The 9,519-nt window shown below is 47.6% G+C and overlaps 1 protein-coding gene across 6 annotated transcripts in view; it reads right to left on the bottom strand.

Annotated features, from left to right (window-relative positions):
* Positions 1-574: 574 nt before the first annotated feature.
* The window catches only part of LOC147747718 (complement factor H-related protein 3-like), a 966,023-nt gene continuing 957,078 nt past the window's right edge, over positions 575-9,519 (bottom strand). For all 6 annotated transcript variants that reach the window (XM_086955193.1, XM_086955216.1, XM_086955208.1 and 3 more), the window contains one exon: positions 575-912. In XM_086955193.1, the coding sequence (XP_086811319.1) occupies positions 901-912 (12 nt within the window). In that variant the 3' untranslated portion in view covers positions 575-900. The remainder of the gene's footprint in view (positions 913-9,519) is intronic.

Raw genomic sequence — 9,519 nt, 5'->3', positions numbered from 1 at the left:
CAGTTAACTTGACATTCCAGCTCACACATAGTGCACGTTGACTGTAACACCTTCCTGGTCTCCCCTGCATCCCCCTGCTGCCCTCTTAGATGCCTACAGCTGGCTCTCACCCTCCAGGCTCTGTACAGAGCACTTTCACCCCAGGGACGGCGGCTCTAGGCTCATGGTGGCCCTGGGCAGGGACTGTAGGTAGGGGGCCCCGGAAGAGGGGGTCCGGCGGGGCGGAGCGCAGAGGTCAATGAAGAGGGGGAGGGGGGAGGGTGAGGGTGTTTGGAAGTGGAACAGAGCCGGAGGCTGCCAAATCCCTGCCAGGGGTGGCCACACAAATATGTATCCATCCTCAGAGGATTATTATATTAAGGATATATATTGGTGTGGTGGCCCCTGGGGTTTGGTGGCCCTGTGCAGGTGCACAGCTTGCACATGCCTAAGGACGCCCCTGTTCACCTTCCTAATACAGACTCTCACCTTTGACCTGACACAGTATGCACTCTTACTCATCTGGGAGAGGGACCCTAATCGGTACATTTAGTACATGTCAGTGTGCACCCCATGTCGGAAAAATAATCACTACTTGAATGATTTATGTTTATTTGGTGACACAGACAAATAAAACGTACGATTAAAAGTTTAACATATAATTCAAGAGAAAATGCCCAATTGTAACTATCAACTAATTTACAAGTTTATATCTTAATGCTTTCTTCTCATAAAAACGTGAATGTGGTTTGAAGAGCAAAACACTCGCGTAATTGGAGGCTGTAGAGGCAACAATTAAACACTAGACTGTTGAACTTGGCTGTAGGTCACAGGATGTGCTCATCTGAAAGCGGTGTGATGAAAGGTTTGCTTTTTTCTTCAGAATCGTACAGGATTCTCATTTTCTTCATTAGGCTATTTTTAAGTTCTGGCCTGAAACACAAAAAACCGATTAATAAGTAGTTTACTTTATCAACAAACAAATACCATCACAGCTTTATCATAACATATTTTTCAAAAAAGAACATATGGCATTCTAGCATGCACAATGGTGTTACTTACAAATGGAACCATTTAAAAGCGTGAGAAGGGAGAATGCCCTAGAGCCAAAGATGGCAGAAGCCTAACTCCGCTTCTCCCCACTCAAGTCCTGAATCCCCGCTCGAGTCCCGAGTCCTCCACTAATAGGCACCAGGAAGGACCCATCTGACTGGGGCGCAGTGATGTATTAGTGAAATCCGATCTGCAGCCTGAGGGTGGAGCTGCTGGAGGAGACTGGGTTGTTCCCTAGGCGTATCCTCGGGTGTAGACTGCGAGGCACTGACAAGATGGAAGCCACTGGCATGTAGGGCTAGAACTGATGGGTTCTAGCTTAGGCAGAATGCTTGAGACTATCCTAAGATGGCTCCTGGGGGGTGCCTGCAGAGATAGAGGTGACACTACTGTCTAGTGGGGGGGTCACTCAATAGACGCCATGCCATAAAGACATGGTTGAGCCCGAAAAGTGTCCCGCCTGTTACACACTGATGTGAACTTAAGGTTTATCCCATAGGCAGGCACGGGACTTGGGTGGCCCATCTGATAAAGGCAGATACTTGTAAGAGCTGCTTGGCTTCCCAAGGAGACACCAGGGGAAAGCCAGCACTAGGTGGCTAGCAGTATTCCCTGTACCTCAGAGTCCCTTTCCTTGATCACCTTTCTATCATCTGGCAGATATATAGCAGTCTAGGCTTGTCCTCAAAGTATGAAGGGTTACTGTAGGAAGGGAAACATCATTTACTATGAAGGCATTACCACTAATCACGTTTACCACGGGTTACTTACCACGCAAACGTCTTTTCAACGTGGGTGCCTTCCACGACCGTCTTTACCACGCAAATACGTTCTGGCTAGGGGGGAGGTGTGGAATTCCTTCCAGTCGTTCAGCGTGGGCTTGGGGGGGTTGGCGGGGGTCGGCTGGGGGAGGGGCTGGGGGGGCATGGGGGGGTCTCCCCCCCAAAAATAAACAAAGGAGCAGGTTAATTAAATTTAAAAAAAACGCACTTCAGTACCACTGAGGTAAAAGGAAAGTGCCTCCCCCAAAGACGTGCCGTTACGTCAAAATAGCAGTCCTTTTTTAATTTTGGCAGACGTGTTTTGACACTTGTTTCGACGGTGGATGGAAGTACGGGCTGCTGGTGAAAGACAGGAAGGTGTCAGGTAAGAAAATAATCTTTATCATTTGTGTTTAAAGGATGTTAAAATGCGTGGTATAATCCTTCGTTGCAAATTCCAGCGTGATAAAGCCACTTGCGAACTAAAATTTGCGTGGTATTGCCATGCGTGGAACTTGTAATCGTGGTAAAATCATATATTTCTGAAGGAATACCACTGAGTCCTGCATCATTTCTTTTGCCATTGATCCACAAGATCTGCAGCTGGTATTCTTTGGAGGAGGTATGTCTTGCAGTATCATCTGACCCAACCTTCTTCTCGACAACACATTACAGGCATTTGCAGCGTGACAACTTCTTTTTGGATAAATTGGGATGCCACATAAAACTGCTAACATGAGGAAGATCTACCCTGTAACTCAACAATTCGTATTTCCTCTCTGCATGACTCGCTCCTGCCAAGTTTACCTACTAGTTTAGGAACACTTGCGCTCCGAGAAAGCTATTAAATGGAGACCTAGAGAGCCAGACAAAACTCTCTCAGCTTGGCAACCAAATGGAGCTGAGACCTGCACTGTGGAAACCATGGACCAGATGTAGGTAAAATACTTTTACCGATTCTAAAATACTAAATTTTACCGATTCAGTATTTTAGAATCGGTAAATGCTATGTAGCAAAAAAATCGGTTAAAATTACCGAATCGGTAAGATTCAGTATTTACTATGGGCCTGGAGGCCCATAGGAATGAATGGCAATTACCAAATTGGTAAATACAGACTCAGTAAAATGGGGGACACATACAAGTGTGCCAGGGTGTCACTTTGACACCCTGTTGCACCCCTGAATCGTGCTTGTGTGCAGATGTGGCAGACATACATGCCCTAAAGGCATGTATGTCTGCCACATGGCACAGTTGAAAATGCACTGATTTGCATAGTTGGTGGTAAATAACGAATCCTAAAATGGGAAAAGCACTCATTTGAGTGTTCCCTACATTGCAAATTCGGTAATTTACCGATTCGGTATTTTAAGAAATCGGTAATTTACAGATTCCTTAAAATACCGAATCGGTAATTTCGGCCGTTACCGACCGGTATTGGGCCACCTACATCTGGCCCCATGTGACAAAACCCTAGATTCACCCAAGTCATTGGGTCGGCTCTATACTACAGAACTCATCAGAAAAATGAAGTTTACTCAAAGGCAGATAGAGGCCCCATAGTGAACTTGCGAGAGGACCCATATCAAAATGACTTGAGAAAGTGCCTTAACAAATTTGCACACATTTGACGAATCTCAGTGAAACTTTCTCGACCTGTTGCACCCTTTACATTGGTGGAGGATGGATACTTTTGCAGTGTTTAGTCAATGTATATAAAAAAAGGGTGGTCCCAAAACAGGTTTTGATACCAATGCATTTTACATAGACTTTCTTTATTTGATGCAGCAGTAAAACGGCCAAATGGATTGTCATGAAATTTCACAGCAATGTAAATTTGACTATGTAGATGATCCTGTTGATAGATGTGTAGCACAATACTACTAAAAGTAGCAAAGAACCCCAAAAGAAATAACATAGACAGCATATGTTTAATACATGAACAACTAAAAGACACATTTATAGTCACATGAGTATGTAAACCAAGAAACAAATACACAACAAATACAAAAGAAGAAAATTAAGAAGTCACATTAAGAACCTGAATACCATCTTGAGGGATTGGATATCCAGTTACAAATGTGACGGATATGCCGTCCGATATATTACAATTTCCTAAGGCAGTAATGGAATTGCAATTCAGAAGTCAGGATATCCATCATGTTTGTGAAGGAGTAACCTTGTCCTCCAATACGCAATCAGGCCCTAAATCTCATTACCACTCTCTTTTGTGATAGTTAGGATTCCCAGAGATTGGAATTCCACAGATTTTTGCTACCTAATAATTTTTTACTCAATTGTCGAATCAACCCATAGTTTCCTAGAGCATTGTTCTACATTTTGTGATGATGTATATTTTTTAAATGAATTGTTAAGGGGTTTCAAAGATTAAAAGGGGCCCCAAAACAACATTTTCTGACAAAGAATATTCCATAGAATATTGCATTTGATGTAGCGCAAAAACAGAGGAACGGATTTACATTACATTTAGCAGAATGATATATTATGGTGTGGAGAGGATCCTTTTTTGGTACTGCTGGTAATTAGGGTAAGTGTTTTATAAGCTATAAGGCATTTAAACGTAGGTACGTCTGTGACTGTGGAACTATCATAGAATTTCTCAATATTTTATGAAGGTACTGCATTACATGGTGATGACAGGTTATTATCTAATTGGCTAAAGACTGCCATTTAAGCCTGGGCGTAGTTCGCGTAGCCGCACTCCGCGAGCTACGCGAAGATGCACTTGCACTCCGCGAACTATGCATAGCTCCGCGAGCATGCGTAGTAGCTTGCTTGACCGGTTCGCGAGCCATTTTCCGTCTTCGGGAGCGCCGTGGAACTCTGGAACCTGCTCGACACCACATCTCCAGACGTTGCCTTCCTCACGGAAACATGGATGAACGCCAACTCAGCGCCCGACATCGCCGTCGCCATCCCGGATGGATGCAAGATCACCCGGAGAGACCGCGTCAACGAGACAGGAGGAGGCATCGCCATCGTCCACAAGAACACCATCCGCATCACGACCAACTCAGACGACACCCTCACAGCCGCTTAACATCTTCACTTCCAGATACACACCGACCCCAAGACCACACTCAGAGGCACCCTCATCTACAGACCCCCAGGACCTTGCACAAAATTCAGCGAAGACATCGCAGACTTCATCAGCCTGCACGCCCTCGCCTCCGCTGACTACATCCTCCTAGGGGACCTCAACTTCCACCTGGAGAACAACAACGACAACACCACCACCACCCTGCTGGACAACCTCGCCAACCTCGGACTCATGCAACTGGTGAACACCCCCACCCACTACGCCGGACACACGCTTGACCCAGTCTTCTCCTCCAGCAAGTACATCTCCTTCAGCCACTCCACTGGACTCCACTGGACAGACCACAGCTGCGTCCACTTCAGCTTCAAAAAATACCACGACTCACCACCACCCGCAACAGGTTCCCCGCAGGAACTGGAACAAGATCACCACCGACCAGCTCACCACTTCACTGAGCCAGATCCCTCCCGCCAGCTCAACGGACCCCAACCATGCAGCCAACAACCTCACACAGTGGATCACCAATTGCGCTCGCCCAACCAGCCTCGACCACTCGCAGTCCGGCTTCCGCGCCAACCACAGCACCGAGACCGCCCTCATCGCAGCCACTGACGACATCCGAGCCCTGCTCGACAACTGGGAAACAGCGCCCTCATCCTCCTGGACCTCTCCGCAGCATTCGATACGGTCTGCCACCGCACCCTAGTGCAGTGCCTCAGGGACATCGAAATCCAAGAGAAGGCACTGGAGTGGATCATCTCGTTCCTCACCGGAAGAACTCAGAGAGTCCGCCTCCCCCGTACAGATCCAAGGCCACCGAAGTCATATGCGGCGTACCACAAGGATCATCACTCAGCCCCACCCTCTTCAACGTCTACATGAGCCCCCTCGCAGCCATCGTACGCCAACACAACCTCAACATCATCTCCTACGCCAACGACACCCAGCTGATCCTCTCCCTCACCAACGACCCAGGAACCGCCAGAACCAACCTACACGAAGGGATGAAAGACGTAGTCGAGTGGATGAGGAACAGCCGCCTGAAACTGAACTCAGACAAGACGGAAGTCCTCATCCTTGGATCATCACCCTCCGCCTGGGACGACTCCTGGTGGCCCCCTACCCTGGGCAGCGCACCCAAACCAACGGACCACGCACGCAACCTGGGCTTCATCCTGGACTCCTCCCTCTCGATGACCAGACAAGTCAACGCCGTCTCATCATCATGCTTCAACATCCTACGCATGCTCCGAAAGATCTTCCGATGGCTCGCCACCGAAACCAGGAAGACGGTCACACAGGCACTCGTCACCAGCCGACTGGACTACGGAAACACCCTCTATACCGGAACCACGGCCAAACTCCAGAAAAGACTCTAACACATCCAGAACGCCTCCGCACAACTCATCTTGGACATCCCCCGACACAGCCACATCTCCGGACACCTGAGAGACCTTCACTGGCTCCCCTTCAGCAAGAGAATCACGTTCCAACTCCTCACCCACGCACACAAGGCCCTCCACGACCTGGGCCCCAGGTACCTCAACAACCGCCTGACCTTCTACACTCCCACCCGCCAGCTACGATCGACCAGCCACGCCCTCGCCGCCGTGCCACGCATCCCAAGATCCACCATGGGAGGAAGATCCTTCTCCTACCTGGCAGCCAAGACTTGGAACTCCCTCCCCATCCACCTCCGCCTGACCCAAGACCACCTCTGCTTCAGGAAGCAACTCAAGACATGGCTGTTCGAGCAGTAGCGGACCCCCCTCCCCCAAGCGCCTTGAGACCCTCTAGGTGAGTAGCGCGCTATACAAATATCCTGATTGATTGATTGATTGATTGCCTGCATGCTCGGGATGTGTAGCGCGCGAAGTTACCCATGAGGTTTGTCCCGCCCGCTCGCGTCCCCTTATTTCCGGTCACTACTAACGTGTTCGCGAGTTATTCTGTGCCAGATTGCAGTTTCTGCGTGTTCGGCAACTCGATCTTACCGACAAGCATGCTCGCGCTCGCGAAAATGCTATTGAGCGCGCGAGAACTACGCTACGCAGCAGTTTGCGGAGTATTCGACAACTTCGCGTTCTCCACGGAGCGCGGAGTTGCCGAAACTCCGCAAACTCCGCGAACGGAGCGTCGTTCTTCGCCCAGGGTTACTGCCATTACAAAAGTTTAATGCAAAAAGAAAAAATGATGGACAGAATGTTGAACAATATCAAACATTCACCCCAGAACAGAGATCTGGGCCTAAATCCATTGTGTTTTTTGCTCCCAATGGTATTCCAGTTTAATCCCAGCCATATGCAAATCTGTCTTAAACCTGTTCTCCATGGGAACAGTCCAGTCCGAACTGCCAGCCCAGGTCTTCCCTGGACTGGAAACAAGCATCTTAGGACTGGTTTGGGGTTTCCCCCCTCATCAGCCAGGCTAGCATGACTCCAATGGCATGGAGAACATGTGACCTATGCCTGTGCATACCTGTCCGACTAGGGGTGACAAATGCAAGAAAAACAATTGCTGGACAGAATGGTGGACAATGTCAAACATTCACCCCAATACAGAGACCTGTGCCTCAATCCATAGTTTTTTTGCTCCCCATGCCGTTACAGTTTAAACCCAACCATAAGCAAATACGGTTTGACCCTGCTCCCCATGGGAACAGTTCAGCTGGAACTGCTGGCTGATTTTCATATAGCTGGGTCCAAACTGGGGTGGCGTAGTGAGCAAAAGAACAATGGATTTAACCCAGATCTCTTGAATGGGGTTGCATGTTTAATTTATTCAGCATTCCGTCCATCATTTTTTTCTGTAGTACTTTTCGCCCTAAGTGGGATGAGTATGCCAGACGTGGGTTCCTTGCTCGCTGTGCCACTGGATTCAAGGTAGCCTGGCAAATGAGGGGTGAAACTCTTAAAACGGTCCTAGGTTGCTTGTCTCCGGTCCAGTGAGGACCTGGCTTAGCAGTTCGGGCTGGGCGGTCGAATGAGGAGCAGGGTCAAGAATGATTTGCATATGGATGTGTCCAAACTGGGGCAGCATAGTGAGTAAATGAAAAATGGATTTAACCCAGCTCTCTTGAATGGGGGTAAATGTTTAATTTACTTAGAATTCCGTCCACCATTTCTAGCTGTAGCACTTTTGCAAAAGATTAAGGCAGCCATGTTGTTATGACGCCGATTTGCCAGGATTATGACTAAGGACCTTCAATATAGGTAAGTATTAGGTTTTATATTCTTGCCCTACATATTACCACTTTCTATATATTTTAAAAACATGTTATGTAGTACTGCGGTACTACCTAGAAATTACAGCAGTACCTACATTTTTTTTAAAGTAAATATCTTAAAAAGTTGTAAAAACCCTGTAATACTCTATAGTTCACACATATAGTGTAGTACAGGGTATTTACAATTTTTAACATATGTAATTCTGTAGAGTGTTATTTCATACTACCCCACTCAACTGTATGTCACTCCAGTCTATGCCACTCCACTGTATGCTATTCCACTCTACACCTCTGCACAATACTGTACTCTACGCTATTCTACTACATGCTACTCCACTCAATGCTATTACACTGTATGCAACTTCTGTCTTCGCCACTCTAGTGTATGGTATTCCACTCTACCCCACCCCACTGTCTGCCACTTCCATTGGATGTCACTCCACTGTACACTATTACAATGTACCCCACTTCATTGTACAACATTCCATTCTTTGCCACTCCATTGTATGCTGCTCCTGCCTACGCTACTCCATTGTACATCACTCCACTGTACGCTACTCCACTATATGCTATTCCACTCTATACCACTTCATTATATGCTACTCCACTGTATGCCATTCTAGTGTACTCTCCTCTAGGGGTGAACGGAAGTTGCGTAAGGGACTTTCGCGGAGAGCCACAAAGATTGAAGCAATCTCCGTGCCTCTCCACAAATTTCTGTTATGTGACACAACCGCCCGCCTGCCTCCCGCCGCCTGCCCACCTCCCGCCCACCTCCCGCAATAATAAACATTAATTAAAGCCTAAAATAAAATGTATTAACACTTACCTTATCGCGGGGTCATCTTCCTGGTCTATCGCGCCTTTTTATTGAAACTGCCCATGCACGGGAGCCTGCACATGCGCATTCCTGGTGAGGAATGCGCATGAGCGGGCTCCCGCACATGCATAGTTTAGAAGAACGCGCGATAGACCAGGAAGATGACCCCGCGATAAGGTAAGTGTTATTAAATCTTATTTTAGGCTTTAATTAATGTTTAATAATATTGCTGGCGGGAGGAGGGCGGGAGGTGGGCGGCAGGTGGGTGGCCAACTTCTCTTCCGCCCACCCAAGTGTGTGGAGATTTGCCCCGTTTCTCTGCCTTCTTTGCAGAAGGCGGAAGGGGCAAATCTCTTCCCAATCCGTGGCCGGAACGGAAATGTCCGCCCACCCATATCCTCCTCCACTCTATATAACTCCACTCCACAAAACTCTATTACACTCTGTGTTATTTTGCTTGACTCTACTCCACTCTATCCTAATATAAACCATTGTCTAAACCTGCACTCAGCTCTATTCCCATGCACTCTACAACAGTTTCTAACACTGTACAACTCAGCACTCTAACCTACTGTAAGAGCTATATAACAGTTTTCGCAAGTAACTATAACTCCTGCAGT

Source organism: Lissotriton vulgaris, chromosome 1_1 (genome assembly GCF_964263255.1).
Source record: "Lissotriton vulgaris chromosome 1_1, aLisVul1.2, whole genome shotgun sequence".
In the NCBI taxonomy this organism is placed as follows: domain Eukaryota; kingdom Metazoa; phylum Chordata; class Amphibia; order Caudata; family Salamandridae; genus Lissotriton; species Lissotriton vulgaris.
The sequence above is the reverse complement of the archived record's forward strand: the minus strand, read 5'-3'. Positions and strand labels throughout refer to the sequence as shown.